Raw genomic sequence first — 23261 nt, 5'->3', positions numbered from 1 at the left:
GGGAGAACTCTCCTTCTACTGAGCTTTAGAAAGAGATCTGAATAGTCCCTTCATTTCACACTGATGATCATCCCCCAACCCCCACCCCGACCCCAATCAACCGTCTCAAATTTTCCCTCTCATCTACACATTGGGGTCAATTCACAAGTGGCCAATGAACCTGGTCATCACCAGACCATCAAGGAAGGTTGTGGTAGATTTTAAAAATATGTAGTCCAAAAAGAAAGTGAGGTAGTATCTGTGGTTCTTTGTCCATTCAGAAATCTGATGGCAGAAACGGTTAGATGTGTTTCTTCAGGCTCCTGAACCTCTTTCCTGATGGTAGTGAGAAAAGGGCATGATCTGGGTGGTGAGAATCCTTGATGATAGATGCTGCCACCTCTGATAGACATCATGAATGGAGAGACCAACGTCCATTACCTGTTCCTGACTTGTGGATTGACAATTCCATACCGGACAGTGATGCAACCAGTCAGAATGTTCTCCACAGCACAACCTGTAGAAATCTGCAAGAATCTTTGATGTCATACCAAATCTCCTGAAACATCTAATGAAATATAGCCTCCAGCATGCCTTCTTCATATTGCATCAACATGATGGTCCCAGGATAGGTCTTCCGAGATGTTAACACTCAGGAATCTGAAGTTTCTTACCCTCTCCACTTCTGACTCCCTTGATGAGGACTGGTTTGTATTATCCTGGCTTCTCCTTCCTGAAGTCCCCACAATCAGTGCCTTAGTTTTAGTGATGTTGACTGCAACATTGTTGTGACACCACTCAATAAGCTGATCTCTCTCCTGTACACATCCTCATTGTAATTTGTAATTCTGTCAACAACCATGGTGTCATCAGCAAATCTGTAGATGGCATTGAATTGGACCTAGCCTCAAAGTCATAGGTTTAGAGAGAGTAGAGCAGTGGGCTAAGCACACACCTTTGAGGTGTGCCTATATTGAATCGTCGGTGAGATGTTGTTACAAATCTGGTTTTTCGATGAGGAAGGATCCAGTTTCAGAGGCCTAGGTTTTGGAGCTTGCTGACCAGTACTAAGGGTATAGTGATGTTGAAAGCTGAGCTGTAGTCAATGAGAAGTAGTCTGATGCATGTGTTGCTGTTGTCTAGGTTGATCAAGGGCTGAGAAGAGTCAGTGATATTGCATTTACTATGGAATGATTGTGGCAGTAGGCACATTGCAGTGGGTCCAAGTGTTTGCTTGGGTAAGAGTTAATTCTGCCCATGACCAATCTCTAAAAGCATTTATTTACAGTAGATGCCAGTGTTACTGGGCGATAGTCATTGAGGCAGCTCACCCTGGTCTTTTTGGGCTCCGGGATAATTGGTGCCATTTTGAAGCAGAGTTGCTCATTTCAAAACCAAAGCAATTGCAAGCATTTCTCACTCAACCTGATCTCCCACCTTCTCTCGATATCCAGGAGACTGTTTGTGATGTTTCTCCCGATTTGCTTAAATGGAAAAATGCATCGATAAAACCATGAACTGCAATAGACCTGACCAGGTGTGTTTCCTTCAAGTTGGGAAAATAGGTAAGGACCAATCTGAAATGCACATCTCACCTCACCCTCGAATGATCATTTTTCCAGATATCATGCCTTATAATGTTTAATTTTGCAGATAAAATTTCCCTGTAATGGGCAGAGAAAACAGATGTAAATGAATTCATTTGCTTGTGTTATTTTTGAAACAAAACATTGAGTTCTAGGTTGCCATTGACGTCATTGCGATGTCATTACCCTGCCCATTTGCAGCCTCACTCCACTTCTGAGTGTACTCTCTAGATCAGGGGTGTCAAACTCAAATTCACGGAGGGCCAAAATTAAAAACTTGGACTAAGTCGAGAGCCGAACTAAATATTTATTGAAAATTTTCAACAACATCTGCATGTTTTCTCTTCTTTCAACATATGTAATGTTAAACTTTTTCTTATTAAAATAAATGTTTAATAATAGTTTTGGATAAACTCTTTCATTGTCATTGTCATTGGTCCATTTCCTTTAGCGTCTGAAACCGTGCACATGACGAGTCAATGAGGGATGATTAAAGCAGTGGTCTTCAAACTTTTTCTTTCCACCCACAGACCACCTTAAGCAATCCCTTACTAATCACAGAGCACCAATGGCACAGGGACGCGAGTGGAAAGAAAAAGGTTAAGAACTGTTGTATTGTGGTAACTCCACATCTGATTAGGTTAATTGTTAGGCAAGTGGTCAGAGAAGGACCCCCCCCCCCCACCCCAAGAAAGGCTTAAATCACAGGAACAAAATAAGCTTCTGTCTCACTGCTCCCAATCTTACACACAGTCCTGATGTGGAATGTGGGGTCGCAGCTCCACGTTCACCCGAGTACAGGTGCTGTCTGTGTGGAGTTTGTACGCTCTCCCCTTGTCTTGGACCAACAGGTGCCTGACGAAGGCACCCGAACCCCCCGTTGAAATGCCGGCGTCCGGGGCGGTGGAGGAATTGGCTGAGAAGAGCGCGTTTCTCCCACCCCCCTCCCATGGTTGGAGAGGGATTAAACTGCGATCTCACGGCGCTAGGCTCGTCTCCAACAAAAGGAGCGGGAGGCAGGGTCCGCCACGCACGGAGCGAGGGGCATCGCCAACGAGACGTTCAGTCCGGCGTCGCCGCTGAAGCACAGACCCAGTGAGGATGGTCCCCAACTCCAGCCGCGTCTGTGTGTCCGGGAGCCAGGCAGGCTGAGTGCGGCGCTCCGATCCCCAGGATTCGGGACTCTGAGATCCCTCCACACCTCCGGCGTCTTCATTTTCACCTTCAGTGTGCATGCGCTATACTGGCGCGGCGGCCAGCGGGCCAACTCTAATATATATTTAATATGATCTTGCGGGCCAAATATAATTATATCGCGGGCCAAATTTGGCTCGCGGGCCAGAGTTTGACATGTGAGCTCTAGATGGATCGGAGTTCGCCTACTGAATCCGCTCTTGGGAGTTTTTATGAAGGTAAGTGAAGCAATATAAAGTCGGAGAATATCCGCCTTTACATTCGCTTTCTTTTCACTATAAAAAGGCCTGATGTCTCTTATGACTTTATAAAGACGCTGCTCAGCCTCCTACCATCCAGGGAGAAAAGTCCAAGTCTATCCAGCTTCTTATAATTTGACCTTTGTGCACCCTTTCCAGCTTTTCTATTAGCTTAATAACAACTTTCCTATTGAACATAACACTTTCAAGTGTAATATGCAAAAAGTGCTGGAGAAAGCCAGCAGGTCATGGAATAAAGGTATATAACCAACGTTTTCAACTTGAGCAAAAAGCAGGCAGGTGCCTGCTCAGTCAAAATACAGTATTTTGAGCCTGCGCTCCTGGCGATTTACCTCACAGTGCATTATTTCTGTTTCTGGTTGGAATGACGAGTTTTTATCATTTAGACCGACCACTTACTGTGCATATAAGCAAGCACCACTATTCACTCTGTGAGGTACAGCATTTGGATTTCATTCTGCAATTTTCGTTGGACATTCGGTACAATGAAGGGAAGGTAAATTCTGTGGCCGATCCCCTGTCCACGCAAGGCCCCTATAGTCCATGCCAAACTATTACTCTGCCACTGACCTGCATCCAGTCCATTCCCTTGCATACCCATCCCATTCATGCACCTGTACAAAAGTCTCTTAAATGTCATAATCGAGCCCACATTCACCACTTTAGCTCGTTTCACACTCGTACCACTCTCTGCAGGAAGGTTTCCGCTTTACATACAATGGTGATCAGTGATTTTGCAAAAATGGCTCAGTTGCAACACAATGATCCCGATTTCATTCAACATATCAACACAGGTCTGCACCCAAAAGACATACGCTGAACCGATTCTGGTGAGACAATGATGTGATTTTTTTTCCCCACAGGCTTTTTATACCCACAACAATGCGGTGGGAGGTTTTCATCGTCCTCCATAACATGTCCCACCCAGGCATAAAAGCATCAATAAGATTGATTACAGATAGCTTTACTTGGCATCATGCCAAGCAGGATGTTAGAGTACAGACAAGGACGTGTTTGCCATGTTAGTGTTCAAAAATCTTAAGTCCAGGCTTGGGGATTTTTCTGTCCCAGATCCTTGTTTCGCTCATATGCACCTGGACTTGGTCAGTCTGCTCCCTCTATCAAGATGATTCACTATCTTCTCACATACGAGGACTGGCCGGAGGCCATTCCTATCAACAACATCTCGGCAAAGACTGTGGCTTGGCCTTTCGGTTTCGAGCTCTAACGGATTGTCTGCCCACCAGACTGTTTTGTAGCGGGGTAGATCCAATCAGTCACCTCCTCACAAAGGCTGAGGGGGAAGAGGTCGGGGGCTGTTGTGATCACATACCTACCTGGTCCTGGTGCCGCGAGTGTTCATTTGGAGTGACGCGTGTGGGAATTGGTGCGCATGCGCAGCCAGCCACTATCGATAACACACACGTGCAGTGAGAGCAAGGAGTTGCAATGGGAATGGGAAGGCAAAGTGAGTGACGTAAGGGGTGTGCTGGGAGGAGGAAAAGAGGTTCAAAACAGTTGGAAGAGCAAAATAAAGGAAGGCAGATGTTAAAGCTTGTGAGTGTTTATTTTTGGATATAATATTTAAATTATACTCCTACAAGGTCACAGGGTAGAAGGTTACTGGCAAGAATGGAAAAACCGATGGCAGAGATTGTGTAGTTCAATCTAATCTCTTCTGCAGTGTTCCAACAAAAGCATTAAATGGGAACTATCATCACGTCGCAAGGTCACAAATACCATGCTATTAATATAGTAATTTCCCTGTTTTACGGTGAAAAATAAAGGATCAATTTTCAATTGAATGAAGCTTAAGAAAACCACATTATGCAAATAAACTGCATGGGGTAGGTTTTCCTCCTTAGATTTCACTGCTTGACCTGCTGAATTTCTCCAGCATTGCGTTTTTACTTATTTGTTTTGGGGGATGGTGTTTGAGGAATATTGGTCACAGGAACCTGCTTGCACTTGAAATGTCGCTGTGGAATCATTTGTATCCAGGAGACATGTTAACATGTTCATCAGAGTGTGATCATACATGTTTAAATCTCAGGGATTTGTATCACAACTTTGGGTCTTAAAGGACAGGTTGACACAAATGAAGAAAGCCTCTACTTCCTCAGGAGTTTGCGGAGGAGCTACTGGAGTTGTTCAAGTGAACTGTTATGGACTTGAAGGGCCGACATGGCCTGTTTCCATGCTGTAAACGGCTATATGGTTATATTGTTATCTTAGGACTTCTGACAGTATTATATGCTAATAGTGTTCTATTTACATGTTCCTGTCATGCATAATCAGAGGTCTGGTTGAACCATTTCATCTGTGTCACTTCACAAATCCAGTCCCACGACCACGAAAGCACCTTTGTAATTTCCATCTTCAAATACTGGCTTGCTTCCTTCCTTCCACTCAATCCATTTTGCATAAATGAGTCATAAGGCACAGACCCAGTCCCTAAAAATTTGGCGATGATCAGCAAGGACAAACAATTTGGTTCTTTTGTCCAGAGGACATCTGTTTAATGTGAGTGAAGGAAAGTTTAAGGGATACGTCATAGGCAACCTTTTCCCCTCAGGTGCCTGGAATACAATGCCAGGGGTGGTCAAGGAGGCTGGTACCATAGGGGTATTCAAAAAACTTTTAGATAGGCACATGTATCTGAGAAAAATAGAGGGTTTATGGGTGTGAGGTAGGAAAAATTAGATTGTGGTGGAGTGCAAGTCAAGTTAATTGTCATCTGTACAAACACTGGTGGAGAAACTCAGGTCAAACAGTGTCTTTTATATAGCAATAGTAAAAATACATATCCAAGGTTTCGGGCTTGAGCCCTTTATCAAGGTATGAAACAATGCCAGCAGGCATCCGAATAAAAAAGGGTGGGGGGGGGCGGCGTGGTTACAAAGGCAGGAAGCCATAGGTGGAGACAGGAGGGAAGGGACTGGAGCAAGTAAGGGAGGAGGGATGGCTGGGTGAATAGAGAGGAATGGGGGGAGGAAATGGAAGGGGGGCGGAGAAAAAGAGGAGAGCAGGTTAACAGAAACTGGAAAAGTCGATGTTAATGCCATCTGGCTGGAGAGTGCCCTGACAGAAAATCAGGTGTTGTTGCTCCAATTTACAGTGGTCTTGATGGGATAGTACATAAGACCATGGACAGACATATGAGAATGCGAGTGTGTCACCGATCTGAAATGGTTGGGAGGTCTCTGTCACTTGTGCGAATGGAGCAAAGATGCTCAGTGAAGTGATTGTTTTGTACAAATGAGAGTCTCAGATGGTTAGTGTGAGCAGTTCCTTCGGTCGTTCAGCATTCTCACTGCCGAAGGGGAAAAAGCTGTTCCTCAGCCTGGTGGTGCAGGCTCTGATACTCCTATATCTCTTCCCCAATGGGAGCAGCTGAAAGATTTTGTGTGCTGGATGGAAGGGGTCCTCAATAATTTTGTGTGCCCTCTTCAGACAACAATCCAGGTAGATCACATTGATGGTGGGGAAGGAGACTCCAGTGATCCTTTCTGCCGCTCTTATGGACCTGTGGATTTGCCTCCGATCTATTTCTCTGCAACAACTGTACCACACTTTGAAGCAGCCGGCTAGGACGCTCTCGATAGAGTTCCTATGGAAGGCTGACATGATAGTGGCCGGTAGCCTTGACCGCTTCAGTTTTCCCAGGAAGTGCAGTCGCTGTTGTGCCTTCCTGACAAATGAGGAGATGCTGAGTGTCCACGATAGGTCACTAGTTAAGTGAACTCCAAGGAACTTGGTGCGCTCCACCCTCTCTACTCTTGGTTTACATAGATCAGCAGGAGTGAAACACGGAAGTCTGCAGGCGCTGTGATTGTAGTAAAAACACAGTTAATGCTGGGTGAACTCAGCTGGTTTCGCAGCGTCCATAGGAGGTAAAGATATATCACCAACATTTTGGACTTGAGCCCTTCTTCAAGGTATATCAACATCATGGGCCTGTACTGTGCTGCAATGTCCTATGAAACATAGGAAATAGGATCAAGACCATTCAGCTCTTTGAGCTATTCCACCATTCAATACCATCATGGCTGACCATGTGACCTCTGTACTCTATTCCTGCATTCTTTCCATACACCTTAATACTTTTAGCCACAAGGACAACATCCAACTCCCTTTTGAATTGCCACTGTCTGACTAATGAATCTTCAAACATCTACTTGATCTAAACTTTCAAAGCCATTAAATTACCAAAGGTGTTTGCATTTCAAAATAACTAATCAGTTTTTATGGAAAATGTCGCAGACATATACATATAAAGTTACCAATCTGAAACAAAGTAACTGTAATTTCAGACTTCAGTGGTGATACTTCAGTGACATTTAACATCCAAATGGTTAATATACTTAATATTGCATCTACAGTAGTTTGTTATACATAAAGACACTTTGAGGTTATAAAGACAAGCCAGATCAAATATGACAGTTTAATTAAACAATCTGTCATCTGGTTCAAAGTTTCAATGTAAAAATGTGACAGTAGTGTTAACATTAGAGGTGGGATAGAATATGCAGGAAACAAAACCCTCAGTTCAATCTATCAACTAGTTATAATAACTCTTGGAATACCTAGCAGAAACTTCTCGTGAATTTTCCACACCAATTTTTAGTGGTAGTAAGTGACTGATAGAAAGCACATATAACTTAGCTGCATGCAAGATCCTTTGTATAGTGAGTTTAAAAGAGTACAGAGATTTACAAGAATATTGCCGGGACTTGAGGAATTGAGTTACAGAGGAAGTTTATTCCCTGGAACGTTGGAGAATGAGGGGTGATTTGATGGAAGTATATAAAATTATGAAGGGCATAGATAGAGTAAATGCAATCAGATTTTTTCCACTGAGGTTAGGAGAGACAAGTACTAATGGATAAGAGTTCAGAGTAAAAGGAGAGATACTTAGGTGGAACAATGGGGGGGGGGCGGAAACCTTCCTGCAGAGAGTGGTACAAGTGTGAAACGAGTTAAAGTGGTGAATGTGGGCTCGATTATGACATTTAAGAGACTTTTGTACAGGTGCATGAATGGGATGGGTATGCAAGGGAATGGACTGGATGCAGGTCAGTGGGAGAGTAATAGTTTGGCATGGACTATAGGGGCCAAAAAGCCTGTTTCTGTGCTGGAGTGTTCTATCATTCTATTGAAGGATGCCACAATTGTAATTGACCACGCTTTTTTTTTAAACAGTTTAGAAGATAACAAATAATGATGGATGGACAGCTCCTTCACAGTTTTACACTTCAGTTTTTTGTCAGCTGTCCTTCATGCACACAAGCAGAAATTTTCCTTGTACCAATTTACCAAGAGATTCTCAGAAATAACCATGAACTCATAATGAAGAACAGAAACTAGTTCAGGTATATGAGCCAGCCAAGTGCCAGCAGAGGACCAAATGCAAGCGGTGCCTTTGTATTCTTGCTGCCATTACAGAAGTTTTTCGTACAGCAAAACGTTTTCAAAGTAACTGTCAATCCAGCAAATTTGCTTGAAACACTTTTCTTGCACAATTGAGGTGAAATGCATCCACGACTTGCAATAACACTTTTCTCTGTATAAAGAGAGAATGCAGAGATTTACTAGGATGCTGCCACGACTGAGTTACAGGGAAAGGTTAAACAGGTTAGGACTTTATTCCCTGGCGCATAAAAGCATGAAGGGAAATTCATTTGAGGTACATAAAAGTATGATAGGTATAGATTAAATGCAAGTCGTCTTTTTCCACTGTGGTTAAGTGAGATACAAACCAGAGGAAAGAAATTTAGGGTGAAGATTAGGGGGAATTTCTTCACACAGAGAGTGATGGACATACAGATTGAGCTGTCAGAAGTGGTGAATGCAGCTCAATTACCATTTAAGAAAAACTTGGACAGGGGATTGGTATGGAGGGATATGGTCTGGGTGTAGGCCAGTAGGATATGGCCGAGTAATAGAACACAGACTAGAGGGACCAAAGAGACTGCTTTCTGTGGTGCAACTTTCTATGGTTCTAATAGTTACCTGTGGAAAACTGGCCCTTCTGTATGAGCAATAATGTTCACCCTCTGCCTGAGGAAGCACAAGAGGCTGTCCCACTGAATGTATTGAAAATCCAGTAATTTTTTTTGTGAAGAGACTGGGAATTAAGAACTCTGGGGAAGGGCAGTTAAGTGGAGCTGAGTCCACGTGATCTTATTGAATGGCAGAGTGGGGTTGATGGGCCAGATGGTCGTCTTGTTCCTATTCCTGATGAAGTAAAACACAAAAGTCTGCATACATGGTGGTTGAAGTAAAAATACAATGCTGGAGAAACTCAACAGGTCAAACAGTGCATAGAGAAAGATACATAACCAACATTTTGGGCTTGAGCCCTTCATCAAGGGCTGTAAGCAAATTGATCCCAACATTAAAAGAATGGGCAGGGGAATTTTACACCTAAATGTATTATTGAGAAGCATTTTTTTTACAAATTTGTTCACTCTGGGCTATAACCGTCACAAATGGGGAATTCCATTTTCCCAATGAAAAATCCCAAATCAAGTGTAACTGCCAATCCCATGATGGGCCATTGTTAATGGAATCCTGGAATCAACAGTGCAGTGCAGGCACAGTACTCTGTATCCTGAATCATCCTCACATGAAAAAAACCACTTTAACCTTTTTTTTCTCTCACAGAATTTTTAAAAAGTCTTTAAAAAACCTACTCTAACTGTGCAAAGGCTTACATATTTGGCATGTAAATATTCTAAAAATGGGAATAATTTGTGATTGCATTGCCTAAACAGCTTTTTTTTACACTCCCTAGGTTGTAAGGCCAGTGGGAGTAGAAACTTTGAAGATTTTCTTAGTATTTTGTAAGCAATTCTACTTCATTATGATGTCTTTGTCTTTCCTCATGGGGCAAGGTCATTAGTGGTTTAGCATTTTTAAATATCTTTCCTGATAACTCATTTTTTTTAATTTTTTTTTGCTTTTGCTGGGATGGAACAAAGTGAAAAGACCTCCTTACTTCATGCCTGCCTAGTGTGTCCTGTGGCATATGCTCTTTTCTAAAAAATGTATTTTTTCAACATTTGAGTTTTTTTGCCATTGATTGGCACATTTTGTTCAATAATGTTCAATTTACAGCAATAATCTCAGTGGAAGAGGATGCAATAAAACTTCAAGAATCCATTATTTTCTTGTTCAGAAATCCTGATGATTTGGAAAATGCCTCACTGAGACCTCTTTCCTGCATTCCCTTTAAACTCACCAAGAACTCTTTCCTGATCGCTTTTCTATACTCCCTTTAAATGTAACGTGACCTCTTTCCCACACTCTCTTTAAACTTAGAGATCTCTTTTCTGTAATCCCTTTAAACTCACCAAATACTCTTTCCTACATTCCCTTTAAACTCACCAAGACCTCTATCCCGCATTTTCTTTAAACTAACTGGGGTGCCTTTCCTGCACAGGTGAGGTGCCACACTCCCCCCAAAAAAGGGGATAGGTGTGGGGCACTGTTTCCCAACTTATATCTCAGAAGTGATTAGACACTGGGTGTCCAGAATGAACTACATCAGTGACTACAAGTTGAATGTCGAGGTGATCACCCAGCATTTTCTCCCACCCGCACCAGGCCCAGCAGAAAATTACTTGCTCAACTGTGAATTAATAGAACCTTATAGGAGGAACTGTTGCATCAATTTGTTTATATTTTCAAGATAAGTTCTGGGGGATTGCTACTCACTTATTTTACCAATCTTTTTGAAGCATCGTTCAGTAGAGAGACAGGTGACTGACTTCATATTGCAATGTAAAGGAGTTAGGCTGTGCTGATAGCATTGTAGAGTGTTTCCTGTAGGTTAACATAGGAGAATTTGGTTTAAGATGGTATAACTAATATTCACAATACAGTCTCAGTTTAATAAGTTTCCTGAATCTGAAATGTCAACTCTCTGAAGATGTATGCAAAGTAGAGTTAACGAGTAAAGTTTTTAAGCTTGGGAAGGAATGAGATAAAGCAGTCAGACTAAAATGACAAAAGAAATGACTAGGGCTAAATGACATCTAACAACACAATCAAAATAAATAAAAATATACTTTACAAAACACTATGTTCTGAGAAGACAGAGAGATGGCAAAAAAATAGCAGCACTGGCGGAACTGCTGTAATGGCAACGCAGTCACTGGTGCAGACCCACAGAGAGCGAGGAGAGGAGAAATAGTGCTCTTCACAGGGTTCTACTGCCCAGTCCAACTATTGATGGCTCCGTACAAATTTTAAACAGCCTGTTAAAAGAACCGATGTTGGTTTATTTTAAAATCCTGCAACCCTGACACATGGGCCCAAGACAGTGGCTTCTATGATTGGTAATGGCCTGGAGGGGTAGCAGAGGACTGGCACAGGTCATCAGTAAATTGGGAGCACCCCCCCCCTCTCCATTTGAGGAGAAGCAGCAGAAGAGATGACACATAGGGTAGTGACCATGGCAGCTGACCAGAGAGGGCCTTTTGCAACTGAAGAACACACAGGCGATGGGCTGTTGGCTACTGGAGATGAGGAATCTATGCTGGGTGTGGACAACTGCAGTCAAAGGACTCACACCAGGTTGTGGACTACTGGAAACTGGCTGAAGGGTTACCAGGTATTGGAACAAGGAGGCAAGAGGGCACCAAGAGTGTTGAAGGCATCCTGATCGTGTTGAAGGTTTGGATCTGGAGTTTGGGTTGCTGATGGTTTGGACTGGAATCTGTGTGGCTGCAGAAGCTATAGAGCAAATCTATGGACATTCGGTGACTCTGGGGTGACTCTTGTTTGCTTCTCTTTCTCTGACTATAAAGGGTGCTGGACAATTTCCGCTGAATACGAATCTTTGTCTTTATTATGGCAGACTAAAGTCAATTTAGTGTAATATTACACCTGTTTTATTACATGACAATAAAGGAATCTTGAAAGCAATAGCTGGGAATGCATTAGAATTAATGATCAATAGAGGCCAATGTGAAGTAAGAGGTGGAAACTTATGCTATTTCTCCATCATAGTATTTTATGAGCTCATGTTGGAGTATGGCAGTGGTTTCTGAATCCAGGCCTACACTACTTGTTTGGAGAAGTTTTGCAGCTATATTTGGTGTGAAACATCTTTACATAACTGGGAGGTCCCTGCAGCAGAAGGTACTGAATTTTGGAAGCATACAAGATCCTGATTTTTCAGTTGCTGCTCTGGTTGAGGGGAGAGATGCCCTATATGTATGAAAGACATCAAGTCACTGTCAAGAGCCAGTAGTGGGAAGAGGCTGTAGTAAAGGTCTGTTCCTGGAGCATGTTCCATGGGACCCAGAACCTGTTCAGTATGAAATAGTGATCTCATTCATGCACATGGTCAAGGGCAAGAGATTTTCATCTCCTCTACCACTAGCTCTATACCATACATTCCCATAAACAAGATATTATTCTTGTTTACTTTTATTTCATTACTTTTATTTCATTTCTTTCTAAAATATTTTTCTTGAGTTTAACATGAGCTTACATAGTTTTCAAATAGAAAGCACATAACAAATCATTTGTATACATGTAAGCACACAAAAAAGAAAAATATCGATGATACCAAGATGAGAATTCCTTAATAAAAATAAGAAATAATAATGTGAATTGATCTGTAAAACCACGTTAAACCCATTTGCCAAATAAAAAAAGTGAAAAAAACCCCAAAACTATATCTAGTCCAGTCCCTCCCTCCAATTACGGTTATCTTGTATAATAAATAAAAACAAGAATGAGAATCCAATGGTGAACCCCACCTCCCTCCCCGGCCAAGACATCGGATAGTGAATCTCTGGAGATTCACGATAATTCTTAATTCTCCCAATTATAATAAAACAATAAAATTCTTAATAATGGGCCCACAACTTTATAAATTGAAACTTTCTAACTTTAATATTATATCTAATTTTCTCTAAACTTAAATAGAACATTATATTATGTAACCACTGTGTATGAGTAGGGGATGAATCATCTTTCCATTTCAGTAAGATTGCTCATCTGCCTACCAATGTGGTAAAAGCTCAAACTTTTTCCTGAGATGCAGACATCAGTTTATCTGGGTCACGAGAAAAAACAAACAGAGGAATTAATGCACAAGGTTCTAAATTAATCTTATCTATCAGTGATAAAGTTTGAAAAATGTCTTTCCAGAATCTCTCTAAATTTGGGCACTCCTAAAACATATGGATTAGAGAAGCTTCAAAAATTTTACATTTCTCACACAGTGGATCAATATCTGGATAAAGCAAAATAATTTAAGTTTGGACATACAAGTTATGTGCACCACCTTAAATTGTAATAGGCAATGCCTTGCACAAAATGAGGAATCATTAATCAAGCTGAGATAAGAGTACCAATCTTCATCTAAAAATGTTATGTTCGGGAGGAGTCACGTGATGGAGTAGTGGCCGGACGGTGAACTCCAGCCCTCTCCAGAAAAGTCGGGAAAAACAAAGGAAAACACAAAGGCACAGAAATAAAAGTTACAGAAAAGTGAGTATAAAGGTGGAAAGAAGATGGCGACAAAAAAGAAAAATCAAAATCAACGGTAAGAAGAGAGGAAGAGAAGACAACGGAGGAAAAAGGTGAAGGCCTTACCTGTCCGAAGAGGCCCGCTGCGGAGAGAGAAACCCGCTCCCTCAGGTCGGTAAATAATGGACTACAAAAATGGCTCGCTGAGCCGAGTAAAAGTGCGCAACCGCGCATGCGCGAGGAGTCGCGCATGCGCGATGCGCATGAAAAGAAACACACAGACGGGAGGGGGGACCAGCTGGGGAGTCGATCTCCACAGCCGGCAACGACAGCTGCAGAACACCTGCAGTAAGAAGAGACCACAGAAGACAATAGAAACAAGAAAGAAGAGAAGGAAAGGGCAACAAAGAAACAACAGATGGCCAACCCAGAGGAAGAAGAAGAGGAAGAGGAAGAGTACAGTGAAATAGAAGAAGAAAAGAAAGGCAAGATAAAGGAGGTACTTTCTCTTATTAAGGGATACATGGAGTCATTTAAAGAATGGCAAACACAGAAATTTAATGATTTAAGAAGAAGAATAAACAATACAGAAGAGAAAATGAATAAAATAGATATGACCTTAACAGAAATGGGAAAGAAAATGGACAAGATGGAAGAGCGGGCAATAGCAGCAGAAATGGAGGTAGAAGACATAAAAAAGAAATTGGAGGAATCTAATAAAAAAACTAAAGAGACACAAGAACTACTAGCTCAAAAAATAGATACAATGGAAAATTATAACAGAAGAAATAACATAAAGATAGTGGGCCTTAAGGAAGATGAAGAAGGCAAGAATATGAGGGAGTTTATAAAAGAGTGGATCCCTAAGACCCTAGGATGTCCAGAACTACAGCAAGAAATGGAAATAGAAAGGGCACATAGAGTATTGGCCTCTAAACCACAACCACAACAAAAACCAAGATCTATTGTAGTAAAATTCCTAAGATATACTACAAGAGAAAAGGTACTGGAGAAGACAATGGAAAAAGTAAGAGAGGGCAACAAACCACTGGAGTATAAAGGGCAAAAAATCTTCATTTATCCAGATATAATGTTGAACTCCGAAAGAAGAGAAAAGAGTTATCTGACGATAAGGCGATTTTATGGAAGAAAGGGTATAAATTTATACTAAAGCATCCAGCGGTATTGAAAATATTTATTCCAGGACAACAAAACAGACTATTCTCGGATCCAGAAGAAGCACGAAAATTTGCTGAACAATTACAAAAATAGACTGAGGGAGGAAGACGGGTAATGAGAGTAAAAATGATCACGATTGATATGTATGTGGGTAAAGACAAAAATAGACTGAGGGATGAAGACGGGTAATGAGAGTAAAAATGATCACGATTGATATGTATGCGGGTAAAGAGGTATAAGAGTGAATAGAGACAATGTGCATACGTGAATGTATCTGTACTTAGAGGAAAATATAGACAGTATAGACAAGAATTAATAAGGGAAGGTAATGGAATAGAGAGAATAAGGAGGGAATTAAAAGAGTGACCTTTGTGACATATGAAAAGTGAAATCTTTTCTGGGGGGGGCTGGGTGGGGGGAAATAGCGGTCACTGCAAAATCAGTTGACGCTTGCGAGTGGATTCGCAAATCCAAATGGAGAGGGGAGATGTGGTTGTCCGACAAGGGATAAAGGACAACTCAGGAGGGGAAGGGGAGATTGGGGATAAAGAAGATAGAAATAGGAGAATAAGGAAAATGTTGGATGTTGTAGGAATGTTGTCTTATAAAGAGTTGAAAATAAGAAAACAGAAATGGAAAAGGAGGAAAGGTAATGATGGAAAAACGGAAAGAGAAGATAAACAAAATATAAAAGGGCTACGCTGAACTATATGACTTTAAATATTAATGGAATACATAACCAAATTAAAAGGAAGAAACTACTAAATTTAAATGAATAAATGTATTCCATTAGAAAAAATAACATATAGGTTAAGAAAAAATATTGAAATATTCGAACAAGTATGGGAGCCTTACATTAAATACAATAGCGAAAACCTACCGGGGACAAACATTACCTAAGTTGATGGAAGGAGAAGGAAAGAAAAGAATGGACTTAGTAGAATTTCTGGTGTATTTTTGTTGAATGACAACATTGTCTGACTGGCTTAATGCAACCTAGATTGTATACCTAAAATGGATGGGGGGGGGGGGTGGGGGGTGGCTTGGGAGGGGGGGGGGGGAGAAAAAGTCACTGTATATGTGTGAAAAAGAAATAGTGTATATCATGGCTAATGTGATTATGGTGTGAAAAATAAAAAATTTAAAACAAAAATAATAAAAATGTTATGTTCAAATCTCGTTCCCAATCGCTCTTGATCCCAGCCTTGGAGACTGATTTTAAATCCAATAAATTATTATAAAGGCATGATATCAATCCACCATGAAAATAAAACTGTAATTTAAAAAAAGATCAAGAATATTAGTATTTGAAATCTGAAAACTTAGACTGAACAAAATGTCTAATTTGGAAATATCTAAAAAATGTGTTAGAAAGATTAAATTTAGCTGATAATTATTCAAAAGAGGCAAAATTATCTTGAATAGAGATTGTTAAAACTTTGGATGCCTAATCTATGCCATTCCTTGAAACCTGCATCCAGCAGGCACTGCTGAAAAAGATGGTCATCTATAATAGGACTAGCCATTAAGCCCAAAGAATTTCCTAAACTGAGCCCATATTTTCAACCTATTTCTCATTAATAGATTATGTGCCAATGTAGAGAAGGAAAATAGTAAAAAGTATCCTAAAATTACCAACAGAAAAGTTTTTTGGAGAACATGCAGTAGTATTTCTTACCCGATTTAATGGCACTGACAAGAATGATTAATATCAAAAAGAATTTCATTTTAAACTTCAATAGGTCATAGTCGTCCTTTAATGTCTGATCAAATCTGAAAGACATTTGCATTTCAATTAAAGGGCATCCTACAAATAGTCTCCAATACAGTTGAAACAGTCATTTAAAAATAAATCAGTAATAAGAAGCCTAAGGGAAAAATGAAAACCATTTCGTGAACACAACCAATGAAATTCTGTAACTACATCTTGTTTCAACCCTGAAGCGCTCTGGTAAGATCATACCTGTAAATCTCTTTGAGATTTCAGTCTTGAGCCGAGCCAGTCACACTCTCTTCTCCCCTCTTTCATCGGGCATAAGATATACGTGTTTTAAAGCACAAACTTCCTGATTCAAGGTCAGTTTCTTCTTGTCAGACTCTTGAATGGATGTCCTATTAGTAAAAGATGAAGACCTTGCACTATTTAATCATACTTTTCCCCAAAGCCTCCACTTTGTCTTTAAACACTAAACCTTTCCCTTTTGACTTACTGAAATACTTCTGTTTTATTATTGTACTGCTTACGGTACTTACGTATGAGATGACTTGACTAGACAGAGCACTAAACAAAGCTTTTCACTGCATCTTGGTATACATGACAATAAACAATTCAATTCAGATACGATATATTTGTCTTGGAAGTGCTATGGCAGAGCTTTACTAAATTAATACCCGAGATGACCACATTTTACTGGACCACAATTGAGAATTGTCCAGTCTGGCTGCATCATTGTGTGGTATTGTGGCTGAAAAGCATCAGACCAGAAGTCAATACAGTGGACCATCAAAATGGCTGAGTAGATCATTTACACTTACTGGGACCATTGATTAAAGAATTATACTTTCCAGCCAGTACACAGAATTTTTGACCTACTACCATGAAGGAGGTAGTACAGGAGCATCAAGATCAGGACTGCCAGGCTGGGAAATAGCTCCTTCCCACAGATTGAGCAACAGCATCCCGTAACAGTAAATAATCCCAAAATATTTAGATATATTTATTTAAATTATACCTTTGTGTGTGTATATATATATATATATATATATATATATATATTCTTTGGCTTGGCTTCGCGGACGAAGATTTATGGAGGGGGTAAAAAGTCCACGTCAGCTGCAGGCTCGTTTGTGGCTGACAAGTCCGATGCGGGACAGGCAGACACGATTGCAGCGGTTGCAGGGGAAAATTGGTGGGTTGGGTGTTGGGTTTTTCCTCCTTTGCCTTTTGTCAGTGAAGTAGGCTCTGCGGTCTTCTTCAAAGGAGGTTGCTGCCCGCCAAACTGTGAGGCGCCAAGATGCACGGTTTGAGGCGATATCAGCCCACTGGCGGTGGTCAATGTGGCAGGCACCAAGAGATTTCTTTAGGCAGTCCTTGTACCTTTTCTTTGGTGCACCTCTGTCATGGTGGCCAGTGGAGAGCTCGCCATATAACACGATCTTGGGAAGGCGATGGTCCTCCATTCTGGAGACGTGACCCATCCAGCGCAGCTGGATCTTCAGCAGCGTGGACTCGATGCTGTCGACCTCTGCCATCTCGAGTACTTTGACGTTAGGGATGTAAGCGCTCCAATGGATGTTGAGGATGGAGCGGAGACAACGCTGGTGGAAGCGTTCTAGGAGCCGTAGGTGATGCCGGTAGAGGACCCATGATTCGGAGCCGAACAGGAGTGTGGGTATGACAATGGCTCTGTATACGCTTATCTTCGTGAGGTTTTTCAGTTGGTTGTTTTTCCAGACTCTTTTGTGTAGTCTTCCAAAGGCGCTATTTGCCTTGGCGAGTCTGTTGTCTATCTCGTTGTCAATCCTTGCATCTGATGAAATGGTGCAGCCGAGATAGGTAAACTGGTTGACTGTTTTGAGTTTTGTGTGCCTGATGGAGATGTGGGGGGGCTGGTAGTCATGGTGGGGAGCTAGCTGATGGAGGACCTCAGTTTTCTTCAGGCTGACTTCCAGGCCAAACATTTTGGCAGTTTCCGCAAAGCAGGACGTCAAGCGCTGAAGAGCTGGCTCTGAATGGGCAACTAAAGCGGCATCGTCTGCAAAGAGTAGTTCACGGACAAGTTTCTCTTGTGTCTTGGTGTGAGCTTGCAGGCGCCTCAGATTGAAGAGACTGCCATCCGTGCGGTACCGGATGTAAACAGCGTCTTCATTGTTGGGGTCTTTCATGGCTTGGTTCAGCATCATGCTGAAGAAGATTGAAAAGAGGGTTGGTGCCAGAACACAGCCTTGCTTCACGCCATATATATATATATATATATATATGTATGTGGTTAATATGTACTGTGTATGTGTGTATATAAGTGTGTACCATGTCTGGAAAAATGCCATTTCGTCTGGTTGTACATGTACAGTCAGATAATGAACTTGAACTGGAGGTGTGTTCCGAAGAGGGGATACCTACATAGATCTGTAAGCAATGTTCAACAGCTACACACGAGACTCTTGAGTTTGATTAAAAAAAATAGATCATCAAACTGGCTTTTTATCTACCAATAGAATCCTTGGGGAGCTGGAAAATTCATAAATTTTTAAATAATGAAGGAAGCATTTAATAACGACTGGATTTGATTAAATATTTGCTTTAATTAGCAAAGCCAATCAAGAACATTTCTATCTCCAAGTGAAAATAGTTTATCATTTTTTTTAACCATGACTGCTCCTTGAGGTTGGGAGCAGCCACTGTAACACACATCAACTGCTGCTGCAAGACCATGAACTATGGTCTGCCCAAATGAGCAAGCTTTCCAGTACAACACAAAGATACGTCTGCAAGCAAGCTCTGCTGACTTGCACATTCTAAGGCACAGGAGTACCTGCTATCAGGCACACTGTGGCTCATCTTTGAGCGAACAGCACATAATAGAATCCTGCTGTCATCGAATAATTATTAAGGCTGTGCCCTGTGTAACAGGCTCTAAAATGCTTCAGAGATGTATGAAGAAACATGAGCTGCATTGTAAGATAAAGATTAAAGGTGCAACAAGTGTAGATAAAGTCATAACTCGATTGTGTTCACTGTGCATTGTACAAATAAAGTATATTTACAAGAGAAAAAAGAAATCTGCAAATGCTGGAGTAAAGTGCAGTACAGAAATATACTGGAGAAACTCAGCAGAAAAAGGCAGTCAACGTTTCGAGCCTGAGACCTTCGTGAGTGCCGAAAATCAGGCAAGCAACTGACATGGTACCAAGCAAGCCTCCCTGGAAAAACTATCCTCTGATGGATCTTATCCAGGTGGATCTTGATGTTAGCATCTTGTTAGAATCTTCAAATTGGAGAATTTTTTTTAGTTGACGAGTTGAGCTTACAGAGCCCATGAACCTAGCACCAGGCAGGCAATACAGCCTCTGGAGCGCTCGTTCATGACTGCAGGTATTTATTTACTCCCAATATGCTTTCTTTCATCATTATATTCCTTTTCTCTCCCACAACTTGAATGCCCCTCTTTGTACCACAGGGCTACACTGAGACCGATTATCCACCCTGCAGATTCTACTCTCACTTACACAGACTGCAAACCTGCCTTCAGTATTTTCATACCTGCCTTGCTGGCCATCACACCCTCCCCTCCCTTATATAATGTAAAGAAGGGATGTGACTGGGCAACAAGTTCTGCTGGTCAACATTTGAATAGAATAAAAAGAGCAGTGCAATTTAAAAACTGGCAGAAATCCTGTCAAATCACAATTCAGAGACCCAAGCTCATTGCCAATCCTCCTCCCATATTATCTGCCTCACCCTCTGGTAACACATAACACTTACTGTGTTCAATGCCATAGCAAATTTCTTACATTGTTATTAAGCACCGTCTGTATTGATTTTTACAAATCTCATCCCACCTTACTTCATCTAACCTTATGAACATAAGGTTTGATTCCTTTGCATTCACTTATCTTGCCGAACTTCACCAAAACACTTGTTTTAACTTATTTGATCATAGGATGGGGGCTTGCATTAATTGTCCATCTTTAATTGCCCATGGACTAAGTGCCCTTTGTGGCCTTTCAGAGAATTACTTACAAACTAGGCAAGACTATTTTTGTCTGATAATCAGACTCATGGAGTTTGACAACACAGACCCTTTTACCCAATAAGTTCACATTGACCAAGCTAGTCCCATTTCCCTGCATTCTGCCTATATCCCTCTAAACCAGTAGTTCCCAAGCGAGGTTCTTGGGCCGTAGGTTTTATATCGGAGTGGCCTTCTCCTATGCAGGTTTCTTACTCGGGCTGGAGGGGTCTGCCTCCCCTCCTAGGTCGGTCCATACTGCCCGGACCGTGGCCGAGGCCGCCGCTGCTTTCCCTGTGCCCGGACTGGGGCCGCCGCCTCCTACTTTCTGCCCGGGCCGGGGCCTCCACCAGCCACTCTCGACCGAGGCCGGGGCCGCCGCCTCCCCTTAGCTCTTGCCCGGATCGGGGCCGCCGTCGCCTACCCTCTGCCCGGACCGGGGCCGCCGCTGCTTTCCCTGTGCCCGGACTGGGGCCGCCGCCTTCTACTTTCTGCCCGGGCTGGGGCCTCCGCCAGCCTCACTCGACCGAGGCCGGGGCCGCCGCCTCCCCTTAGCTCTTGCCTGGATTGGGGCCACCGCCGCCTACCCTCTGCCCGGGCCGGGGCCGGGGCTGCCGCTGCTTTCCTTGTGCCCGGACCGGGGCCGCCGCCTCCTACTTTCTGCCCGGACCGGGGCCTCCGCCAGCCTCACTCGACCGAGGCTGGGGCTGCCGCCTCCCCTTAGCTCTTACCCGGATCGGGGCCGCCGCCGCCTACCCTCTGCCCGGACCGGGGCTGGGGCCGCTGCTGCTTTCCCTGTGCCCGGACTGGGGCCGCCGCCGCCTACCCTCTGCCCGGGCCGGGGCCGGGGCTGCCGCTGCTTTCCTTGTGCCCGGACCGGGGCCGCCGCCTCCTACTTTCTGCCCGGACCGGGGCCTCCGCCAGCCTCACTCGACCGAGGCTGGGGCTGCTGCCTCCCCTTAGCTCTTACCCGGATCGGGGCCGCCGCCGCCTACCCTCTGCCCGGACCGGGGCTGGGGCCGCTGCTGCTTTCCCTGTGCCCGGACTGGGGCCGCCGCCTCCTACTTTCTGCCCGGACCAGGGCCTCCGCCAGCCTCACTCGACCGAGGCCGGGGCCTCCGCCTCCCCTTAGCTCATACCATGGGTGTAAAGGGTGGGGCCAGTACTGTGCGCACTGCACTCCACCTAAAAGCTCCTTTGCGCAAGCCCGAGGACAGGTCCACGTCCTCCCCCTCCATGTCCTCACCCTCCACATCCTCCCCCTCAAAAGATGCTCACAAACTCAAGCTAGCATGCTGGAACATCAGAACCATGCTAGACAAGGCTGACCGACCTGAACGTCAGTCTGCCCTCATTGCACATGAACTCCTCAGACTTGACAGCGACATAGCCGCTCTCAGTGAAGTCCGCCTTGCAGATGTAGGCAGCCTCCAAGAACGCGGCGCGGGCTACACACTCTACTGGTCTGGCAAGCCTATGGATGAACGACACCTATCTGGTGTAGGCTTCATGGTCAAGAACTCCATTGCCTCCAAACTCGAAAACCTCCCGACAGGCCACTCGGACCGGATCATGTCCATGCGACTCCCCCTTCAAAACAAGCGTCGCATCACCCTCATCAGTGTCTATGCTCCAACCCTCCAGGCGGAACCAGCAGAAAAGGACAAGTTCCACACTGACCTGCGCAACCTTATTCAATGCACCCCTACAGCCGACAAGGTTGTCATCCTTGGCGACTTCAACACTCGCATCGGCAAAGACTCAGAAACCTGGCCAGGAATCCTGGGCAAGCATGGTGTCGGCAAGTGCAACGACAATGGGCATCTCCTGTTGGAGCTCTGCACTTGTCATTACAAACACCCTTTTTCAGCAGAGGGACAGCCTGAAGACTACCTGGATGCATCCACGATCCAAACACTGGCACCTCCTGGACTACGTCCTGGTGCGAGAAAGAGACAAACGAGATGTGCTCCACACCAGGGTCATGCCCAGCGCGGAATGCCACACTGACCACCGGCTGGTTCGCTGCAAGCTCAACCTTCATTTCAGGCCAAAGCCCAGGAACAGTAAAGCCCCCAGAAAGAGGTTCAATGTTGGAAACCTGCAGTCAGACGAAGTGAGAGGAAACTTCCAGGCAAACCTCAAAGCAAATCTCGAGGATGCAATCCGCCTCACGGACTCGTCCCCTGAAACCATCTGGGATCAGCTGAAGACTACCATACTGCAATCCACTGAAGAGGTATTGGGCTTCTCCTCCAGGAAAAACAAGGACTGGTTCGACGAAAACAGCCAGGAAATCCAGGAGCTGCTGGCAAAGAAGCGAGCTGCCCACCAGGCTCACCTTACAAAGCCGACCTGGCCAGAGAAGAAACAAGCCTTCCGTCGCACATGCAGCCATCTTCAGCGCTAACTCCGGGAGATCCAAAATGAGTGATGGACTAGCCTCGCCAAGCGAACCCAGCTCAGCGCGGACATTGGCGACTTCAAGGGTTTTTACGAGGCTCTAAAGGCTGTGTACGGCCCCTCACCCCAAGTCCAAAGCCCGCTGCGCAGCTCAGACGGCAAAGTCCTCCTCAACGACAAGATCTCCATCCTCAACCGATGGTCAGAACACTTCCAATCTCTTTTCAGTGCCCACCGCTCAGTCCAAGATTCCGCCCTGCTCCAGCTCCCTCAACAGCCCCTCAGGCTAGAGCTGGATGAGGTCCTCACCCAGGATGAGACATATAAGGCAATTGAACAACTTAAAAGTGGCAAAGCAGCAGGTATGGATGGAATCCCCCCAGAGGTCTGGAAGGCTGGCGGCAAAACTCTACATGTCAAACTGCATGAGTTTTTCAAGCTTT

At 43.6% G+C, this 23261-nt stretch overlaps 1 protein-coding gene across 2 annotated transcripts in view; it reads right to left on the bottom strand.

Annotated features, from left to right (window-relative positions):
* The window catches only part of LOC138754726 (lymphocyte antigen 6A-2/6E-1-like), an 87866-nt gene that overhangs the window by 47914 nt on the left and 16691 nt on the right, over positions 1-23261 (bottom strand). The window contains exons 2-4 of one of the 2 annotated variants that reach the window (XM_069919477.1): positions 16650-16798; positions 16365-16459; positions 10739-10846 (exon numbers count right to left, since the gene is read on the bottom strand). In XM_069919477.1, the coding sequence (XP_069775578.1) occupies positions 10739-10846; positions 16365-16413 (157 nt within the window). In that variant the 5' untranslated portion in view covers positions 16414-16459; positions 16650-16798. The remainder of the gene's footprint in view (positions 1-10738; positions 10847-16364; positions 16460-16649; positions 16799-23261) is intronic. The other variant, XM_069919479.1, reaches the window with a different exon arrangement.

Source organism: Narcine bancroftii, chromosome 2, assembly GCF_036971445.1.
Source record: "Narcine bancroftii isolate sNarBan1 chromosome 2, sNarBan1.hap1, whole genome shotgun sequence".
Taxonomy (NCBI): domain Eukaryota; kingdom Metazoa; phylum Chordata; class Chondrichthyes; order Torpediniformes; family Narcinidae; genus Narcine; species Narcine bancroftii.
This window is presented reverse-complemented; position numbering and strand designations above follow the sequence as displayed.